The sequence below is a fragment of the Propithecus coquereli genome, unplaced genomic scaffold (assembly GCF_000956105.1).
Source record: "Propithecus coquereli isolate 6110/MARCELLA unplaced genomic scaffold, Pcoq_1.0 Scaffold422, whole genome shotgun sequence".
Lineage (NCBI taxonomy): Eukaryota > Metazoa > Chordata > Mammalia > Primates > Indriidae > Propithecus > Propithecus coquereli.
The window spans coordinates 189,737-212,694 of NW_012149975.1; the positions used below are offsets into that span (position 1 = coordinate 189,737).

General features: G+C 41.6%; 1 protein-coding gene across 1 annotated transcript in view; it reads right to left on the reverse strand.

The window, feature by feature from the left end:
* Window positions 1–9,826: 9,826 nt before the first annotated feature.
* Window positions 9,827–22,958, reverse strand: part of SLC25A43 (solute carrier family 25, member 43) — a 40,691-nt gene continuing 27,559 nt past the window's right edge. Inside the window, exons 4-5 of the mRNA XM_012653533.1 lie at window positions 11,644–11,778; window positions 9,827–10,947 (exon numbers count right to left, since the gene is read on the reverse strand). Coding sequence (XP_012508987.1) covers window positions 10,747–10,947; window positions 11,644–11,778 — 336 coding nt within the window. The 3' untranslated portion in view covers window positions 9,827–10,746. The remainder of the gene's footprint in view (window positions 10,948–11,643; window positions 11,779–22,958) is intronic.

Sequence of the window (22,958 nt, forward strand, 5' to 3'; positions counted from 1 at the left end):
AAAATATAGATTTCCTGGGCCTCACAAGAATGTAACTATTTACGTCTCTCCCCCCTCCCCCCCTTTTTTTATCTTCTAAGCCTTCCCTTAAATACTAAAGTTCCCAAATTCCCCTTTGGAAAAACAGTCTCAGATTTGTCTGTGGTTTGTGTTTTTCCTGGGTGCGTCCTCAAACTTTGGCTTAATAAACCTCTATTGATTGAGACCTTTGCCTCAGTCACTTGTATTGGGTTGTCACTTTTGAGTTTTTGGAATAGTGTATCAAAAATCATTTATCTTGATTACTGAGTTGTTTGGAGCCAAGCCGAGTGCCTCACTCTCCTCACCGAAGCCTCCACTGCCCTGGAGCTTTACCAGTGAAGCCAGAGAAAATCAGGGGAACAGCAGAGCCAGGACACTGCCAGCATGCCCAGACTCTGGTTTTCAAATACAGTTTGACAAAGATCTTGCTAGGAATTGGCCTGGGAGAGTCCAAAGGACTGGACTGGGGGTGGGGAAATGATTTTAGGCTAAAGGCAAATATAGAGGTTGTACCCAGAAGGTTAAACGGCTTAAGAAGGTTAAGAACTAGGTTGATATTTGAATCCCTGGCCCCTAGTAAAATGCTCTTGAATTTAATAGATTTCTGAAACCCAGAAATGTTTAGAAGAATCAATATAATTATTACTAGATTGGCAGCCATTGTGTCAATGGACAATTGCTTACTGAACCACGTTATCTCTGCACTGGGTAAGCATTTGCCACACATGTCCTTAAAAACCTCCTTGTTAGCTTGGGTGCATTCCCTCAGATTCAGAACAGGAACAGATAGTGCAATCTCAAATCTCGTGTCTAAGTAATCATAACGGTGTTTACAAAAATAAAGATAACTGTTGAAAACTGCAACTGCAGCTGAACCTTAGGTTCCCAGACTTCAGAATTCCCAAAAGGAAAATGCCAACAACAGTCCTTTGTACACTGAAGGCATAGTGGACATAGTGGACATATCCCTTGTTTTCCTGTTCTGCCCTCTCCCACCTTCTCTAGATCTGCCTGGTAAAGGACCCAATTCTAGGGTTCCTCTAGGATTCTTAGGCCCTTCCTCTATAAGTACGCATTGCAATTTTTCAGTCTTCCCAGGAACCCCAGCAACCCAAAGTGATGCACACAAACTGTAGGTGTTCCAAGGAGCAATTTTGGATCTGGCTTTGTTGATCCTGGGGGAAATCTTTGACCTGTGCTAGTCTGATTAGAACAGTGAGGCAGCTGGATACAGAAATGACCTTGCTGCACAGTTTCAGAGAATGGTAGAGTATATCCTCTGAAGGTGATAGTCACTTCTCTACTTCTGGTGAGCAGAAGCAACAGCTAAAGCAAAATGCTACAGAGGGTTTTATTTGGAGGAAGGTGGTTTTTATAATGCATTTCAAAATAAAACTCAATTTTTTTTCTAGTCTGAACTCCTGACATTCTGATTAATGCATTTCTATTCAAATGTTAATCACTCCTCATTACACTTCCCCATTTCACTCATGTACCCCTTTTCTACATGTGACCTTTCCCTGGCCACATCTGCTACTCCACTTGAGCGTCATGCCCCTACTGTATTCTATTCCAGAGTTCTTTTACCATTTCAAGCACTTCCACATTTATTGTTTTGTCAGATTTTTTTTTCTCCTCACAAAAATATCTGATAAAATAATTACATAGAATTTGTCCCTTCTAAGTCTTTGGGTGACTAAGTGTAGTTTTATTGAAGATGGGTCATTTAAAAGCAACTTGATGCCACCACTTGGTTTTTTTGCTGAATCCACTGTAAGCTGGACCTCCCCTAGTTTTCTGTTACTATGTGTACTTCAAGGAGTCAGATGTTCTCAAAAGTGTCAAGGTGATGAAAGACAAAGACTGAGGAACTGTCACAGATTAAAGGAGACTAAAGAGACATGACGACTTAATGCAATGTGTGATCCTCAATTGGATCCTGGACCAGAAAAAGGACATTGGTGATACTATTGGTGAAATTCAAATGTCCGTAGATTAGTTAATAGCATGTACCAATACTCTTCTTGGTTATGGTGCTTATGTAAGATGTTAACATTTGGAGAAGCTGAGTAGAGGATATATGGAAATTCTTTGTATCATTTTTGCAACATTTTAAAAAGTCTGAAAGTTCAAAAAATGTTAAAAGAAAGAAGAAAAAGAAGAAAAAAAGAATCCAGGAACAAGAACACAGGAAAATAGATAATAATATTAATAATGAGATGATGATGTTGATAATGATATGTGGCTGGTCAATTCATCACATAGTGCTGTGTTAGTAATTACTGCGTTTCTGGAGCTATGTAGAATACAAGTCTGATAAAGAAAAAGGAACTAAAGCTTAGGTCGTGCCTAGTAATTCTCAAGAAAAAACAAGGAAGAGGGTCAGAAATGATTCCTAAGTACTCAAATATCTATGTACCAACACCCAGAATATGGGTAATAAAGTGAATGTAAAATTTTAATACAAGAAGGAACATGCAATTTTATAGGTATGGTTCAGACTTGGTAGGATGGGACTTCTAGCTGGTGTCTGGAAAAGGAAAGTTAAACTTGGTTCAGACAGATACTATATAGGAGGAGAGAGGAGCAGTAATATATCAAGAATATATAACCAGTAGTACATTGGCTGGAGGGTGAAAAGCATTAAGTGAAAATGAAAGGGAAAAATGATAGTGATTGTAATTATGGAAGTATATGAGAGACTGCTGAAATAGATAAACGATATGAATAGTACTCCATAAAACTGTCACATAGACGAGAAAGGGTGATCAGAGACATAGACCATCTGACTACCTGCTAAAAATTTCATTATTCCGGTAGCAGCACATCTGATAAATTCTCAACTCTCTTATTGATACGGTGTAATTACAGTTCTCACAAGAATGAAGAAGCAATGAAGTAAATTGCTAAACTGGGTTTAATCCTGACAATAAATTAGAAAGATCTTGTTAGCAAAGTGAAAGTGACACGAATCTTGGGGAAAGTGACCATCTGGACCATCCATTAAGCAAAAAAAAAAAAAAAAAAAAGCTGGGCATGGTCGCGCAAGTGTGTGTGTGTGTGTGTGTGTGTGTGTGTGTGTGTGTGTGTGTAAGGTAGACTTCAAAAGGATCAGAGAAAAGATCAATATGCTCTCCTGGCTAAACATCCACAGAGAAAGATAGCCCAAGGGGGAGAGGGATCCAAAATGAAAAATCAGAACTGTACAATTTGGAAAAGTTCCAATGGGAAATTAAAAAGGGAGATAGCTAACAAATTAGTGCCCTTATAGATTATTCTCTAATGAGCTGATTTTAAAAAGTACACATATAGATGACAGAAGGAAGGCTAAGGCTTCCAAGGACAAAGACTGGAGTATCACAAACCTCTAGGGACTGAGTCATAAAGGCTAAAGTCCAGAATAAACCCAGGCTTATAAAATGGGAAGGACCACAATAAAGGGTTCTAATGCTATATTTAGTGCAAGGCATTTAAGGATGAGGACATACAGCTTAATGGTAGCATGTGTGAAAAAAGAGAACCAGGGATCTTAGTTGACTGTGAGTTGACAATGCCAAAAAATACCAATGAGTCTTGAGTTGGACCAAGAGAATGGTGGTAGTGAACAGATCAGAGGAACTTCCACTTCCACTTGGTTCTCTGCTGGCTGGCCGGCCTGCAGAGTTTCATGTTCAATTCTGGATACCACATTTAAGAGGACATTAACAAACTGGAACATATTCAAACAAGGCAATCGTGAAAGCGAAGTGCCTATAAATCATGTCCTATGAGAAATGGCTGAGTGAATGAGAGACATTTAACTGGGAAAGAGGTTTGGGTGAGGGAGGGACATCATAGCTGGCTTCACAATTGAAGGACTGTCTGGTAGAAGAGAATTAGACATTCTATATGGAATTAACACCAGCTGGTAGAAATTTCATGAAGGTAGAATTCAGCTCAACAAGAAATTACTTTCTAAGAATGACCTACTTAAAGGTGGAATGGATTCCTGTATGATGTAGTGAACTTATTGTTACTGGAAATGCTAAAAGTTGAGGCCGAATAGCCACTTGCTAGGGTTGCTGTAGAGGAGATTGCTGTGTTGGTTGGGAAGAGAGTTCTACACCCTTTCTGATTCTAAGATTATATGGCTCTACACTTTTGTAACCATAAGATTGAATGGATTTGAGCATCTAGGTTTGGGAATCTGGGGCAAAATAGGAAGAGAGAGGTAATTTAGCCTAGTGGTTAAGAGGGTGGGCTCTGGAGCCAGACTGCTTGAGTTCAAATACTGGCTCTGCTGCTTTCCTGCTGCCAGGCCTTGGGTAAGTTGCTTAACCTCTCCAGACTTCGATTTCTTCAGGTGTAAAATGGGAATGATAGTTGTACCCATACCTCGAAGGACTGTAGGGACAAGTAAATGAGATAATGTATACATAGAACAGCATTTGATACGTTTGATTTTATTTATATTGAGAAAAATACTAACTTAGGTTGACCAACTCTGAATTTTAGTGAACAGTTTACTCCAACCCTGCTTAAGTATGGTGGTAAGCCAGTTCTCTGTCCCAGAAGGATCCTATCTATAATTTGGTAACCATGTCAGAGACCATTTAAGCAGGATTTATTTCCCTAAGAGGCACCCAGAAAAAGCACTCTCGGTTTTCAGACCTGGCTTACATTCCCAGTATGGAAGATGTAACATCACAGTTGTGTTTGTAGTGTAATTACTGAGGAGAAAACAACGCACCTCATTTGTGGGCCAATCTTCCTGTGTCTAGTCTCTCACTGCTCCAGCTCCTGGAACAGTGTTGCTCGTGTTCAGTTTTCATCACATCCTCTGTGTTGCACAAGAAACTAGTGACTCCCCTTTGCTTATTGGATCAAACCTGAACTCCTCAGCTTAGCATTTGAAGCCCCTTTTTCTTCCCCTCCCCCCAATAGTTGGAAGGATTTTATTAATATTTCTGGCAGGCTTAGAATGCAGTTGATGCAGTTAGCCCTGGGGTAACTGCTTCAAACAAAACAGTCTTATTGAGGTATAATTATCATACAATAAAACTGTATATAAAGTACACAATTTTATATGCTTTTTTCATATGTATACACCCGTGAAACCATCACCACAATTAAGATAATGAATGTATCCATCACCATCCCAGATTTTCTTGTGTCCCTTTGTCATCTCTCCATTCCCAAGCAACCTTTGATCTACTTTCTGTCACTATAGATTAGTTTGCATTTCCTAGAATTTTCTACAAATGGAACCATACAGTATGCACCCCTTTTTTTTGGTCTGGTTTCTCTCACTTGGCATATTATTTTTTGAGATTCATCCATGTTGTTGTATATATCAATAGTTAATTCCTTTCTATTGCTAAGTAATATTCCATTGTATGGATATGCCACATTTCATTTATCTACTCATCAGTTGGTGGACATTTGGATCATTTTCACTTTTTGCCTATTATGAATGACAGTATATAAGTTTTTGTGTGGACATATGTTTTCATTTCTGGGGTATATACCTAGGAGTGGAATTGTTGGGGCATATGGTAACTCTATGTTGAACCATTTGAGGAACTGCCAATGTTTTTTCCAGAGTGATTGCACCATTTTACATTCCCAACAGTAGGCTATAAGAGTTCCAGTTCCTCCACATCTTGAGACCTTGCTTTTTTTTTTAGATCAAATGTTTTTATTTTTTTATACACATGTAGGAAGGAAAATGGAAGTGGTTTCTTACCATTTCATTGCAATTGTACATATATAAGTTTAACTCCATTTTAAAAAGCCATATTAGCAATATTTGATACACTTTAATACATTTTCCAAGCTGTGACTATCTTCAAAACCTGTACATATATATTTTGCTCTGTTGATCTCCAACTTTAATCTGCATAAGACTAAATCACTTTATGGGAAAAAAATTTATATATATATGTGTGTGTATACACATATTTTCTTCAGGAAGTTTGGCATAACACCCAGGATCCCCAGGTGAGTCAACTGAAGATGGATCAGAGATTCATATTTGATAAAGGTGTATAACAACTTCTGATTTCAAAGGAAACATAATGTATACCTGAAATTTTATTTCAAGGTTCCTTTTAGAAATGTGAGCAAAAAATATTTATTTCAGGACCTAATATGTCATATTTATTTTCTGATGACTATTCCAGCTGTATGTACTTTCTTTTATGTCAAACACACACCCCTGTGTTTCCGTCATCCCATTGCAACATTTCGGTGCATAAATAACAGCTGTCAAATGCACCTATTATATCAACTAGTTTTGGATGTTACTTTTATTTTTGGCTAGCAACAACAACAAAAGGGAGAGGTGCAAATGACTGAAGAATGTATTTTTGGTTTCTACTACTAGACTACTTTCCCTATTTCTAGCCCTTCTTTCTCCAATTTTCTATTGTTGTTACACTTGTTTTTTCCCTCCTTAGCGTATCTGTGATTAGATTAGAGGCACCTGTATTATAGTGGCTTGTGCCAGGGTTTCAAGTCAGCGTGCCTGGGTTCAAGTCCCATCTTGAGGCCTTTCTTTAGCCACCGTCTCCTCAATGTTATTTTTGTTGCTTCCCCCTCCCCCAGAAGTTTCTTCCCATCCATTCCGTTGGTGGTCTCATTCAGTCCCTTGGCTTCAAATGCCATCTCTCTGCTGATGACACCCAAATTTCTATCTCCAGTCATCACTCTTCCCTGAACTCCAGACTTGTCCCTATTATCCTGAAATAATTATCGATGGTGTTCTGGTATATTAATTCCCCATTGCTGCCATAACAAATTACCACAAACTCAGTGGTTTAAATAACGCAAATTTATCATCATATAGTTCTGTAGATCACAAGTCGGACATGGGTCTCACTGGGCCAAAATCAAGGTGTTGGCAGGGCCACGTTCCTTCCTGGAGGCTCTAGGGGAGACTCCGTTTCCTTGTTCGTTCAGGTTGTTGGCTAAATCCAGTTCCTTGTGGTATAAGACTGAGGTCCCATTTCCTTGCTGGCTGTCAGCTGAGGCTCATTCCAGCTTCTAGAGGCCACCCCCATTCCTTGGCTCCCCCAGCACCTTTGTCTTCAAAGCCAGCAATGGTGAGTCAAGTCCTTCTCAGGCCTCATTTCTCCTGCCCCTTCTTCCATCCTTGCATCTCTCTGACTTACTCTTCTGCCTTTCTTTTCCACTTTTAATGACTCCTGTGATTAGAATGGGCCTACCCGGATAATCCAGGATAATCTCTCCATCTCAATGTCTGTAACAGTAATCACATCTGCAAAGTCTCTTTTGTCATGTAAGGTAATGTATTCACACATTCTGGGGACTAGGGTGTGGACACCTAGAGGCGCCATTATTCTGCCTACCACAACTGGTTTGGACAATCACACGGACAGCCTGTGCTCCAGCCAACTGTCTACTTGACTTCTTTACTTGGATGTCTTATGGGTGGTTGGAATTGAACATGTCGAAATCAGAACTTTTAATTCCTTCCCCCACAACACCCTGGCCCTCTCCAGTCTACCCCACATCAGCAACATCACCTACCTTGTTACTCAAGTCAAAAGCCAAAAACCTAGATGACATCCTTGATTTCTTCCTTTTATGCCCTACATTCAAATTGCTCAGCAAATCCTGAATCCACCTCCAAAATATGTCTTGAGCTCATTCCCTCCTCTCCATCTTTACTGCCACCATTCCAGTCCACGCCATCCTTTCTTGCTTAGATTTCTGGAATAGCCTCTTAACTGGTTTTCCCACTCACAGTCTTGCTTCCTTCCAATCCATTCTCCATTCTCAACCACAGTGATCTTTTAAAAATGAACGTCAGAGTTCATCATCTTTTTTGCTTCAAAACCTTCAATGCCTTCCCATCGCATTTAGAATAAAATCTAACTTCTCATTCTGGCCCACAAGGCCACGTAAGATCTGGCCAACCTCATTTCATCCCACTCTCTCACTCGCTACCAGACTTCCGCACTCGTTCTTCCCTTTGCCAGGAATGTTCTTCCCCCTAGTTCTTTGCATGGCTTGGCTCATTATGTTCTTCTTTCAGATCTCATCTCAAATTTCGCCTCTCAGAGTGGCCTTCCCTGGCTCCCTGATCTAAAATATTCCCCTCGCCCCCACATAATTTTCTAATGAAGCACCTGTTTATAAGCACCCTCATAACATTACAGTGTGTACTTAACCTAACTTATTGATTAGTTTGTTTGTTGACTGCCACCCTCACTAGATCATCAGCTCCATGAGGGTAAGGACCTTATCTGTGTTTTCGTCACTGTGTCTGTAGCACCTAGCAGCTGTTGAATAAATGCACAAAGCCCATCTCACACTATCCCAAACATCTTTTGCTCGCTTCCATCTGTGACGCTGCATATGCCCTGCCTTCAACTTGCAATGCCTTCCAACCTGTTCTTGACCAATTAGTATACCCTCCCTTCCTTCAAAACTTAGTTCGACACTCACTACCTCCCCAAACCCCTGCTTGTACTAATCCCTCTCTCCTATGATGATCCCTTTAATCCTTTTTTCAGTAAGTATACGTTGAGCTCCTTGGCAATCTTGTATATAGTTGATACTAAATTATCACGCCTTTGCTTGTATTTGCTTTATAATCATAGTCATTTCATGTATGTAGGTATGTTTCATTCCTTAAAACCATAAGTTACCCCTAGGTCAACATTGCATCACACTTCTTTATTATCTTCCTAAAGTATTTAGTTCAGTGTGGCGCTCACTGCCAGCCATAAAGCAGAAAGGCATTCATACCCTTCATACCACTAACAAAATGAAAATAGCTGTAAGTTTATTTTAGAAACAGAACTAGAGTTTTAGAGTTGTTCTGAAATTAGAAAAATGAGGTATATTCTTTTGCCTACTTAATTTATTGAAAAAAATCAAACCCGCAGCTCAGAAAACATTCCTGGGTGACAATAGCAAGAGCTTAGCTATCTGTTTCATAATACTTGTCTAATACACAGAAGATATTACTATGATGTAAATAACCTAAGGTGAGGATTTTAGATTTAGTAAAAAATAAAGAAAAAATTGTTTTGCAGCTTTCAGAACTTTTTGAAAAGTTCTTTGTTTCAAGGAAAATAAAGAGTAACAAACATGAACTATTCATTCTGGGTAAAGAATTTTCCACCCCCCACACTCTAGCAGATTGGGCTACAGATGAGATTTTCATGTGAGCATTTAACTGCCATTCCCCATAAAACAGTCTGCCACAGCAGTTGGAAAATGAGTTATTCTGGTATTTTTAAATAGGACAAGGTTCTGAGAGTTTAAAGATTTGGCAAGTATGTATTTACCCATAGTTTTATAACTCAGATTAGTGATAAATGACCAATACATCATTTTTCTTTTCTTTCTTTTTTTTTTTTTTTTGAGACAAAGTCTCACTCTGCAGCCCAGGCTAGAGTGCCGTGGCATCAGCCTATCTCACAGCAACCTCAAACTCCTGGGCTCAAGTGATCCTCCTGCCTCAGCCTCCCGAGTAGCTGGAAATACAGGTGGTCACCACGACACCTGGCTAATTTTTCTATTTTTAGTAGACACAGGGTCTCGCTCTTGCTCAGGCTGGTCTTGAACTCCTGAGCTCAAGCGATCCTCCCGCTTTGGCCTCCCAAAGTGCTAGGATTATAGGTGTGAGCCACCACGCCCGGCCAATACATCATTTTTCTTTGGAAAATAAAATAGGAAAAAAATATTTGCAACATAATTAAAACTTTAACTTAATATTAGATATTAATGCATTTTTAAATGCACAGATAGGCACTATTCAAAAGGTATAGTTATATAAACTTTACATAGAATTTTAAATTTGATTTTTAAAAAATTTAGTACACATTATTAGCCTAGAGTGTTTTTATTCAGTTACATTTTTTTGGGTGCATGTGTCAAATGTTCCATTTGGTCCTCTCTAGGCAACTGGGACATCTTGTGAGAATAACTTAAGTTGACTAAATAACTTATTTTCAAGGTAGGCTTGTAAAGCAAGTTAAAAAGGCAGAGAATTCGGGCCATTTGAACTGTACATGACTTCAATCCAAAGAATGCCTTTGGGGACATAATTAAGCAGTCATGGTAAAAACTGCCTTTCTGAAACAGAAGTTTCTAAGCTTGGGATGCTTCAAATTTCAGTAAAGAAGGATGGTTGTACTACCATAGTGACAACTTTTAAATGTTAAACACTTTCACTTAGTTTCTGACAAGGCATAATTAACACTGTGGTGTGTACACTCAGAAGTCAGCAAAGGTTATGAGTTAAGAACAGTGGTAGTAGGAAGCTTCAGGTCAAACTGAGTGAAACTAGGCTGACGTTGGGCCGTGTGAGCTTCGCATTGACTACGAGTGACCCTGTGGCTGAGCTCACGATGTGGTATCTGCTCAGCCACTTCAACTACATGTTGCTTTGAGATGTCGCGGCCATGCCCTTTCTTGGGTGTCGTGTTTCTATTCAGAGTGTAAATCGCACATTTTGTCACTACTAGGTTTTGATTATAAAATCTGGTGGAATGCTATCATGACACAGTAGTGTTGGGAAACCTCGTGGTGCAGGTGTTCACAGGGACATCAGTTTGGAGCTTTCAGGGGGTGAATGGTCAAACTGTCTCATTTCCAAGGGCAGCAGACAGGAGTAGCCTCTCATCGCTCCTCATGTGCACAATTAAGAGGCCGCGTTTATCTGTGATTGCAACATGCCTTCAGTTGGTGCGCTTCCAGTTCCATGCAGTTTCACAGAGTTGGTTTTTTAGACTTCAGTTTTCCAGTTTTGAAGAACTTCTTTAATTCCCGCAATTCCTGGGGCTGCAAACTCTGATCCACCCCTGGCGTCAATTTATAGCTCAGAGGAGACACAGTGTAACCATTTTGGTAAAGACAGATTCTCTTGCAGAATTCAAAGGTGCTAAACATAACTCCAAAATATGGAACTATCTGTTAAAACATAAAATGAAAATTATGTTAAACTCTTAAAAAGAAAACGTCAATGTGTCTGCAATCAACTTGGATCAGGGTAAACTGAGACAACGGCTGTGCAAAATACAACATGGTAACTCTTTGGAATCAGGGAAGATAACAAAAGGAAAGCTGGCATGGTGTGGGCGGGGGGCTGGTAGGAATGACAGAGCGACAGAAGAGCATGCCCTGGGGAAGCGCTGGGTCTGGATTCACATGCATGTAGACAATTAGACACCACTGCTTGTCCATACATGCTGGCCCTGACTGAAATAATTCACATGCCAGCTAGTACGAGGTTAGTCCAGAGTTCTTAACCCTTTTTTTGGTCTTGGAGTTATTTGGGAATATGACGCACGTATGTACACACACATACATTTTTGCATATAATTTTAGGATGGGGGTTAGGTTCCCCTTAGGGGTCCATGAACCCCCACATTAGGAATCTCTACGCTAAATGCTCAGCTCTTCTGGGATGGGGTATAAGATATCCCACCACTGCACAGGGTTCCCTCTCTTCAGGGCTGACAGCCAGCCTGCATTCACAGGCCTTGTGCTGCCATCAGTGCAAGAGGAGGTTTTTCATGCAAACTGTAGCAGGGTTGGGGGGGCACAAGGGAAGAGGGTAGAATTAAGAGAGGCAGAGAAGAAGTAGAGACCGACCACTCCTCTCACCTTCAGTAAGTTGGCTGTCAGTCCATTCCAGAGCCCCAGTACTCCTTGGGTCTTCACTATCTGCCGGAAGCAGTCTGCGGCTCCTGAGAAATGCACATCTACTCCTCCACAGTGGGGAAGGAAGGGGCTCTGAGCCTGGCAGGAAATAGAAGGTGGGATGGGGTGATTTAAGCGCCAGGAAATAAATGTCCAAGTCAAAGTAACCAGTGTCTTAAGTGTAAACCGTGTGTTTTATGTTCCTGGCGAAGATGATGCCAAAGAATGGCTGCCATAGGGTTCTTCTTGTTTCATGGTCTTAGAATGGATATTCACATGCCATAGAATCATGATACCCCGTTCACATATTTGCGGTTTATTTTGCTTGGAAGGAAGCAGGCATTTGGGACAGACTCAATTTCGTATTTACATTCCCTCCCAACCTGTGCCCTCTGGACATAATAAACACACTCCCCTGCCCTTGACCTTTTTTTAGTGTTCTCCTGCTTCTTTGCTTTAACTGATCTCTCCCCTGAGAAGCTCCCAAGAGGGGGCTGCTCATTTCCCCACATCACAGAAGTCCCAGGGTGGGAAGCAGAGTGATGGTGACATGTGTCTAGTTCCCTGTCTTTGTTCCCAGACCCTGCCTCCTTCACTCATGCCAAAAGCGCTCACTTGGGGCTCACGTCACTGAACCACATTCCTTGTCCTGCTGTCATCTACTTACTGATCTCCTGGCTACTTCTTTCACATTCACCGAAGACTGTGACACCTGGTGGCTCCCCCTCTCCCAGCCTCAGCATCATTGTAGGTAACTTCGGCCCCTATAAAGACAACCTCTCCCACAACCGATTTCTGGACCTCGCCTTCAGCGATCCTCATCTTCCTACCACTTTGGCCACCCCTCCTTCGGTCACCCCATGGACTTCCTTGTCACCTCAACTATCCTGACTGAACTCTGTTATTACCAAAATGCTCCATCTTGGAAAGTAACTTTTTTTGTCCTTTAGGAAAAGAATTTTATGATCAGATGAAATGCCTTTTCGATATACCATCTATGTATAAAATTAACACTACTTGTCCACTCTGATGGGGACATCCCCTCAGAGCTGGCTTTCAGAAATGGTGTTGAATTCAGATTAAGCTATGCACATGCTTTGCTTTGTTACTAGAAGTGTCCAGCTGGGGCTATATGTTATTCTGTTACAATGGAACCAAGAGTTTCCATGTGGGGGACGCAGTATAGTACGACATTGAGAAGCGCATAACTTTGGAGTTGAACAGGTTGGGTTCTAGTCCTGGCTTCATCACTTATTGGCCATGTGACCCTAGGTAGCTTACCTAACCTTCTTGAGCCTCAGTTTCCTTATTTAGAAAACAAGAATAGTCCCTGCTTCATGGGACCGTTGTGAGAATGAAATGAGAAGATGCACGTAAAGCACTTAGCAGTGCCAGGCGCACAGTAAGCACCAATGAGTAGAAGCTGGCATTGCTATTACCAGACCCCTCAATGCCCCTATCCCGTGCCCACTTCCCGCACTATAGCCAGGTGACCTGGCCTGCTAGTTCCTGGGGGCAAACAGAGATTATACAGGGCCTCAGTTTTTGCTTCTTTGCACATGTCTTTTCTTCCCAGCCTTGCCCTGCACCTCACACCTTTGAACTCCTCTTGGGCACCTTTCCCAGGAGAACTGCCTTTCCCCCTTAGCAAACCAATAAGCTCAAATCCCTCCCATCTCCAAAGCAACTCCTTCTTCCCATCCTAACTTTGCCCCTCAGATACTTTCCAATCTCTCATTCCCAAATTAACATACGGTACAGTTACCTTGTTTCGGTGTAAAGTTCTAGGAGCTTGAACACATGTATGGGTCTGTGTGACCACAACGACAGTCAGAATCTAGAACTGTTCCATCCTCACACCCCACAAATTCTCACGGCTGCCCCCTTATACTAAAGGCCTGCCCCATCCATACCCCAGGCACCCCCTGATCTGTTCTCCACCCCTATATCTTTTGAGGATGTCATACAAATGGACGCAGGACCTTTTGAGACTGGCTGTTCTCACTCAGCGTAATGCCTCTGAGGTTCATCCCTGTTGTTGTGTTCAGCAATAGTTTGTTGCTTTTTATTGCTGAGGAGTATTCCGTTTTGTGGATCTACCACAGTTTGTTTATCCATTTCCCTACTGAATGTCATCTTATTCCCTTTTCATTTGTGCTTCCTGAAACGGTTGTCTATTCTGGCTGACTCCACTTCCTAACCCCTCCACTCAGGGCTCTGCACATTCATTGCAATCTGGCAGCCGTCACCGTTTCTCCATTCAACTGATTCTGGCCAGACCTCTGTCTTTTCCCTGCTTTCCTTTTCTTCAGAGCACACAACTGCCTTTCAATATTTGGTATAATTTACTTATCTATTTTCTTTATTTGTTTACTTCTCCCCTACAACTAGAATTTCAGCTCCATAGAAAGAGGGATTTTTTTTTGTCTGTTTGGTTCATTGCTGTATCCTCAGTAACCTTAGCACACGGCAGATATTCAATAAAAACTTGAATAAATGAAATGTTCAATTACTGACCTCCTTTCTTTTTTTTTTTTGAGACACAGTCTCACTGTGTTGCCCGGGCTAGAGTGCCGTGGCATCATCCTAGCTCACAGCAACCTCAAACTCCTGGGCTCAAGCGACCCTCCTGCCTCAGCCTCCCAAGTAGCTGGGACTACAGGCACGCGCAACCATGCCCAGCTAATTTTTTCTATATATTTTTAGTTGTCCAATTAATTTTTTTCTATTTTTAGTAGAGACTGGGTCTCGCTCTTGCTCAGGCTGGTTTCGAACTCCTGAGCTCAAACAATCCACCCGCCTCGGCCTCCCAGAGTGCTAGGATTATAGGTGTGAGCCACCGCGCCCGGCCAAATTACTGACCTCCTAATCGCCAAATACAATGGATACTTTCGGGCTATTTTCTTATTAGATTTTTAGGGCAATATTTGGCACTGATAACTGGTAACTCTTTTTCCTTCTCAATTTATACACCCTTTCTAGGAAATTCTACCATAGCTATGGCTTTAAACACCCAAATCTTTACCTTCGGCCCTGACCTTCCTCTGACCTCCAAAATCATGCACTCAACTACCTACTGGAAATCTACAGGTACCAAAAACTTGACACATCTAGAATCCACTGCTGCCTTTCTCCTTGCCCCTGTCAAATTTATTCTTTCCTCTGTATTTCTTATCTCAGTAAAATAGCCCCATTGTTCAACCAGCTGCCCCAAGCCAGAAACCTGAGATTGCTTCATTTTGCTCACCCCTATGGCCCCATCCAAGCGATCACCAAATCTTATTAATTCCATCTTCTAAATAGAGTATTTCTCAGATTTAGCCCCTCCTCCCCATCCCCACAGCCACTCCCTTAGTTCAGGGTACCATCATCTCATGCATGGGTTACTGCAACAGTCTCTTACTGGCCTCCTGCATCCACTCTTTTCCTTCCCAATTCATCCTTCACACTGCAGCCAGAATGCACTGCTAAGATTCCAGTTTAGACCACTGACTCTGTTGACTTTCTACCACCTATAGGATGAAATCCAAGCACCTTAGAATGACATATAAGGCCCTTCAAGACAACTTTTCCAGCATTAAAAGCATTATTCACCTCAATCATACCGACTACCCTCCTTAGCTCTTTTTTTATACTCCCATTAGCTCCCATTATACCCTCTGAAGACTTTTCACATATTCAAAATTTTTTTTTTTTTGAGACAGTCTCACTCTATTGCCCGGGCTAGAGTGCCGTGGCGTCAGCCGAGCTCACAGCAACCTCAAACTCCTGGGCTCAAGCAATCCTCCTGCCTCAGCCTCCCGAGTAGCTGGGACTATAGGCATGCGCCACCATGCCCGGCTAATTTTTTCTATATATTTTTAGTTGTCCAATTAATTTCTTTCTAATTTTAGTAGACACAGGGTCTCGCTCTTGCTCAGGCTGGTTTCGAACTCCTGAGCTCAAACAATCCGCCCGCCTCGGCCTCCCAGAGAGCTAGGATTACAGGCGTGAGCCACAGCGCCCAGCCCACATATTCAAATTTTTATTGAGTACCTACTATGTGCCAGACACTCAGAATACAGCAGTGAACCGAACAGACAAAAGTCCCTGCTCCCATGGAGCTGAAATTCTAGTTGCAAGGGAGGAGCAGACAAATAAAATAAATAAGTGAATTATACCAAATATGAAAAAGGCAGTGAGTGCTCTGGAGAAAATAAAAGCAGGGCAAAGATATAGGGAGTGTCTGGAGGATGCTGAAATATTTTTTAGGGTAGTTAGAGAAGACCTCACGAAGAAGATGACCTGTGAGTAGAGATGTGAGGGAAGTGAGGAGGGCACGTCTGGGGTGTTAGAGAGGCAACAAGGAGGCCAATGTGGTGGGAAGGGGAGAAAATAAGGAGTAATAGGAGATGACTTCAGAAAGATAAATGGTGACTAGATCGCACAAGGCCGGGAGGCTGCGGTAAGCATTTTGGCTTTTACTAAGTGACAGAAGGAGCTGCTCGGGAGTTCTGAATAGAAGAGAGGCATGATCTAATTTATATTTTAACACGCTCACTTTGGCTGCTGTATTCAGAGAGACTCAAGGGTGGAGGTAATGGTAGAAGGACAGAGACTGGTTAGATTACTACAATAATTTAGGCAAGAGATGATGGTAGCTTGGACTGGGATGCTGCTGGTGGGGTGGTAGGTAGTGGTCAGATTCTGGATATATACTGAAGGTAGAGTCAACAGGATTGGCTATGGACTGGATGAGGGCATGAGAGGAAGAGTCAAGGATGATTCCGAAGTTTCTGTGCTGAGCAACTGGGTAGATGGAATTGGCATTAGCCGAGACGGGGGAAAACTGTGGGAGAAGCAGGTTGGCTTTTTGTTTGTTTTCTGAGGGTGGGTGGAGACATCAGTTCAACCGTGCAATGCTTGATAGAAATTCAAATGGAGATGGGAAGTTGGCTATAAAAGTCTGGAGTTCAGGGGAGAGGTCAGGGCTAGAGACATAATTTGGTCATCAACACACAGATAGTATTTAAAGCCAGGAGACTGGGTGAGGTCACTTAGGGCTGGACCCTGGGGAAACTCCAATATTGAGAGTTCAGAGGAGAGGAGGCCCAGCAAAGAAGACTGAGGAGGAGCAGTCAGACTAAACAGGAGGAAAACAAGGAAAGTGTGGTGTCCAGGAAGCCAAGTGAAGGCAGCGTGTCAAGGAAGATGGATGGAGTGGTGAGCTGCTGATGGCCAAGTAAGATGGGGACTAAGAACTGACCATTGGGTTTAGAGACATGAAGGTCACTGGTTACCATAAGAAGTTTCTATTGAGTAGTGAGGGCAAAAGTCTGACTGGACTGGATTCAAGAGAGATTGGGAAAAGAAAGACGGGAGACATTGAATACAGACAACTCCTTCAAAGAGGCCTCTTTCACAATTGTACCGTAATCATGTCTGATTTACATGTCTCTTTTTCCCAGCGGGCCCAGCACTCTGTGAGGACTGGGTCTTGTTAATTTCTATGTCTCTAGTGCCTTAACCAGCTGCCATATGGCCGGTCTTCAATGACTGGTTTGCTGAATGACTGCATAAAATGCCCAGTATAGGAGTAGGCTGGAATTTTTAAAGCATTTTGATACAATCTTATGCACAAATTATAAAAATGGTACATCAAGACCTACACAATGTAATGTAGAATCTTTTTAGAAGACAAATATCAAAACTCATTACTTCATTTCTCTCTTCACAACACATTGTAGATAGTTCTATTTTACTAAGATGCAGTGGCATAATGCAAAATATCCCACATGTAGTTGTCAATGGAAAAGAAGCAAAACACTGTAAAATAATTTAAAGAGGTTTATTCTGAGCCAAGTTTGAGGACCATGGCCTGGAGCCACGCCCAAGAAGCCTTGAGCAAGTGGACTCACTGTGGTTGGGTTACAGATTGGTTTTATACATTTCAGGGAGATGGGAATTACAGGTAAAGTCATAAATCAATATGTGGAAGGCATACATTGGTTTGGCCCGAAAAGGTGGGATATCTCAAAGTTGGGGGGCGGTTACAGGTTATAGGCTTGGAATGTTTTAAGTTCAGATCAGGAGGTCTGGTAATCAGAGACAAGCTATGGGCCATATATTTGTTGTGTAAATTGAGGACCAGCAGGTTTGTCTTGCATAGCCTTAGGCCTGTTAATGAGTTACAAAAGATATCTCCAAGAATGGAGGGGGGCATGATGAGGCATGTCTGACCTCCCTTCTCATGGCCAGCAGATCAGTTTTAGGGTATCCCCTTGGCCAAGAGGGCATCCATTTAGTCAGACACTGGGGGAGAGCCTTAAGATTTTATTTCAGTTCACATAGTCCATAATAATATTACTATGCCACTCAACATAAATAGCTGCTGACATTTATTGATTGCTTATATTCCTGTTACAGTTGAGGAAACTGAGGCTTGGGGACAGGTTAAGTGATCTGACCAAGGTCATACAGCTAGTAACTAACACATTTTATTCTGTTTTATATTACAGTTAGTATTTTCATGTCCCTTTCCCCTGGGAGACTGAGATCTCTGATGGCAGGGACCCTGTCTTACTCAGCTTTTCTCTCCTCCACCCTTCCATAAAAATCTATAGAAGATATGAATGAATTACAATCAGGGAAGCAGTATAAAAACTCAATTTTAGTGATTCAAACCAGGCCTTCTGAACTCTTGCTCTTTGCTGTCTATGACCACAAAACCTGGCTCTTTCTTACTCTCCTGATTCCTAGATCTTCAAGGCCTTGATTATTCTAGGTCCTGATAACCCAGAATTTCCAAACCACAGACTCAAATCAGAAAAGGATTTTTCTTAAGATCTTTCAGTTCAATTATTCATTTTACAGATGAAAATCCAAGACCTTGAGAGGAAGAAAAAGAGTGACTTAACTAAAGCCCCTCGGTAGTGAAGCCAGATCCTCCACCTACCGGTCCACTGCAATCTGTATTCTAGGATCCTACCTCCTGGTGACTCTCTGACCTTGACCTCTAGGTTCCAAGGCTTAAAACCACAACTTGTGCTGCACCTGACAGCTACCTAACTCATCCCACTAACTGTTGCTGCAATGCCAGTAATCATCTTGTCCAAGTTAGACTTGAGCTTCTCTTGTGACCCCCCCCCCACTAAAAGGACATTCAATAAACCATATGGTTAAATGTCACTAGTTCCAACTAGTGGGTATGTGTACAGGGGAGTCAGTCTAAATTAGCGCAATTGCAATTATGAAATTTCGTAAAGACATTCCATTTTATTATATATGACTGAAACTGGATGAATGAAGGACAACTTAGTAGAGACAGTTTTCAGGCTCTACTTTCATGCATAGTTGAGTGGTTTGTAGGAGCCTAAGTAGAACACAAATGTTCTGCATGTGGGCTTTAGCATCACACAGACCTGTATTGGAACTTTTGTCTCTTCCATTCACTAGCTATCTGAGCTTAAGTTCCTTAAATTCTCTGAGCTTCAATTTCCTCATTTCAAAAATGAGGATGATAATATCTGCCGCTTAGAGTTGCCATGAAAACTAAATGAGACAATTAAGAGTGCCAGGAACATAAGTGCTTAATAATGTTAGCCATTATTCGTAGTAAATAAGTATTTCAGTAGGCTTTAAAAGCAACTTTTTTTAGTAAAGAGTTTTTAAATCTCTCTATAATCATTCTGTTTATATGATTACTTTGCTTACTAAGCCCTGGGTTATCAGAATTTTAGGTTAGTGGCATGCAAATTAATGACACTTCATAATTCTTTATTTTATATTAATGATTGTTATATCTGTCCTCATTAATCCTTGAAGGATCAATTTTCTTTTCTTTTTCTTTCTTTTTTTTTTTTTTTTTTTGAGACAGGGTCTCCCTCTGTTGTCTGGGCTAGAGTGTAGTGGCATCATCACAGCTTACTGCAACTTCAAACTTCTAGGCTCAAGCAATCCTCCTGCCTCCGCCTCCCGAGTAGCTGGGACTACAGGTGGGCGCCATGATGCCCGGCTAATTTTTCGATTTTTTGTAGAGACGGGGTCTTGCTCTTGCTCAGGCTGGTCTCAAACTCCCGGCCTCATTCAATTCTCCCGCCTCAGCCTCCCAGAGTGTTAGGATTACAGGCGTGAGCTAAAGGATCAATTTTCTATGTTTTAAATATAGAATTCTCCATCAAGGTGAAGAGTGAAACTTTTGGGTTAGGCCTTCTGTTTGAGGTGCAGTAACAAACAAACACAGACCAGAGTATGAGAAACAGAGCATGAAATGGACAAGCCGAGTGTCCCAGCCTGGAGTTACAGTAGCCAAAATGGTCAGGGGTCAGGTGAATGTCTTAATTTAAAGTGTTTCCCTTAGCACTGTTCAGACCCGGCCTCCTGTCCTTCTTACCTCTAAAGGACTGTTGACAAAGAGCTATTAAGCCTCCTTTTCTCTTAGAAAAAAATCTGCCTAATCACAAGACTTCAAGTTCTTCCTGCTAACATAAGACTGAAATATTGAAAAGAGGAAATTATGTCCATGCAGGAAAGTAAACTTCTTATTCTGCTATGAAATAATATTATTTGATTTATCTTCTGCTAGTTTCTGGTAAGAACTCAAAAAGCCCTGAGTCATGAGTCAAGGTAATTATTCTGCAACCTGGTGCCACCGACCACTACTAAAACAAAAAGACACTAAGTTACATGAGTTATATACAGGTCAATTAATTAATGTTATCAACTTGTGACAGATCAAGGGCCATCTGTATTCAGTCTTAGGACCTTAACAATCTAGCAATTTCTTTACTTCACTCCACCTCCACCACCAGGTCCCCATTGCCCAGGAGGATTGTCGCAGCAGCTTCCTTAGCGGTCTCCTTGCCTGCTCCTTCTAATAATCCATTCTCTATAGTGATTTAAAAAAATCATATCCTTTTACTCACCTGCTTAAAATATTTTAATGACTTAACATCACACTGAGAATAAAATATAAATTTCTTACTGGAGCCTATAAGCTGTGGTGGTAAAATGGTACTAAATGTTTAACACCTGCTTCTCTGGGGGAATATTTAAAAAGCTCTGAGTTGTAGCATTTACCAATTTCAACAATTTAAACACTCCCACCATGGCTGATTTCAAGCTACCAAATGTGAGGTCACTTTGCTCCCAAATTTCCTGGAATTTAACAGTCAGTTCCCCTAAGCCAGTAGCAACGGGCTCCAGCACACTACCTGTAGGCTACGAGGCCCCACGTGATCTGCCTTGCCCACTTTTCCAACTTTGTCTTGGGTCACTCCTTTGCTCATGTGCTACACTTCAACTGCACTGGCCTTCTTTCTGCTCTCCTCTGCCTGATGATTTCCAAATTCCTATCTCAAGCTCCTATCTCTCCTCTGAGCCACAGGACCATGTAACCAACTATCTACTTGATGTCTCCACTCAGAAGTCTAACAAACATCTCAAACTTTATATGTCCCAGTCAGAACTCTTGATTATACTCCACTCCAATCCTGACTGTCCTCTAGTTTTCCTCATGTCAGCAAATGCTACTGCCATCAACCTACTGCTTGGTCCAAAAACCTGAGTCCCTCTTTAAGTTTTCTCTCTTTCTACAACCTAATTCATCCACCAGCCAAGTTCAAGTGACTCCAAATGTCCTAAATCTTCCCACTTTTCTCTCTTTCCACTATCCTCATTCTAGTCCAAGTACAAGCCACCACGATCATTTAACCTTCACTACTACAACTGCTCATAGCTGGTCTAGCTGCCTTATTCCCCATATGGCAGTCAGCTGATGTGTTCGGGTTACTCCCTTGACTTCAGCTCTTCAGTGGGTCCCCACTGCCCTCGGGATAAAGTCCAGACTCTTTAATCTGGCTTACCAGGCTCTCCATGACCTGGCCTCTGCCTACTTCTCAGTCTGATCTCCTGCTTCTTCCTGCATTATATTCTATGCGCCAGATACTTTTCAGGTCTGCAGCCAGTATCTTGTCATCATCTCTCTTAAGCAAGGGCCAGTTTCCTTACCCATCCCCTGACCTCTCTAATTCAGTCTCCACATTGCAGCCAGGTACCCTTTGAAACTCATCAGAAGCTGCCAATGTTTTGCTCACAAATTTTCAATAATTCCCAACTTTCCAAACAAAATATTTCAAGAAAAAATGTTTTCCAAAGAAATTTTCTAAAGAAAAACCTAACAGAATTCAAAACCCTTTACAACTTGGCCCCTCCCTACCTGTTGTCCCAGCATCATTTCCCACTACGGCCCTGTGATGATTAATTTCGTGTGTCAACTGAGGCCACAGTACCCACATATTTGGTCAAACACCAGTCTAGATGTTGCTGTGAAGGCATTTTTAGCATATTTTTAAATTTTTATTTTTAATTATTATGGTACATATTTATGTGGTACATGTGTATATATTTATATGGTACATGTGATGTACCATATAGGTATATAGGCATACAATGTAAATTAATCAAATCAGGGTAATTGGACCATCTGTCACTTCAGGCATTTATCATTTATTTCTGTTAGGAACATTACAATTCCACTCTTTTAGTTATTTTAAAGCATATCCTAACTTGATTATAGTCACTCTGTTGTGTTATCAAATATTGTGCATTCTGGCCGGGCGCGGTGGCTCACGCCTGTAATCCTAGCTCTCTGGGAGGCCGAGGCGGGCGGATTGTTTGAGCTCAGGAGTTCGAAACCAGCCTGAGCAAGAGCGAGACCCCGTCTCTACTAAAAATAGAAAGAAATTAATTGGACAACTAAAAATATATAGAAAAAACTAGCCGGGCATGGTGGCGCATGCCTGTAGTCCCAGCTACTCGGGAGGCTGAGGCAGGAGGATCGTTTGAGCCCAGGAGTTTGAGGTTGCTGTGAGCTAAGATGATGCCACAGCACTCTAGCCCAGGCAACACAGTGAGACTCTGTCTCAAAAAAAAAAAAATATTGTACATTCTGTCTATCTAACTGTATTTTTGCACCCATGAACCATTCCCACTTTATCCCCCCCCCCCACGCTACCCTTTCCAGCCTCTGGTAACCATCATTCTACTCTCTGTCTCCATGAAATCAATTCTTTTTAATACTTAGCTCCCACGTATGAGTGAGAACATGTGAGATTTGTCTTTCTGTGCTTGGCTTATTTCACTTAGCATAATGTTCTCCAGTTCCATCCATGTTGTTGCACATGGCAGGATTTCAGTGTTTTTTGTGGCCATATAATGTTCCATTGTATATATGTACCATAATTTCTTTATCCATTTATCCATCGATGGACACTTAGGTTGATTTCAAATCTTGGCTATTG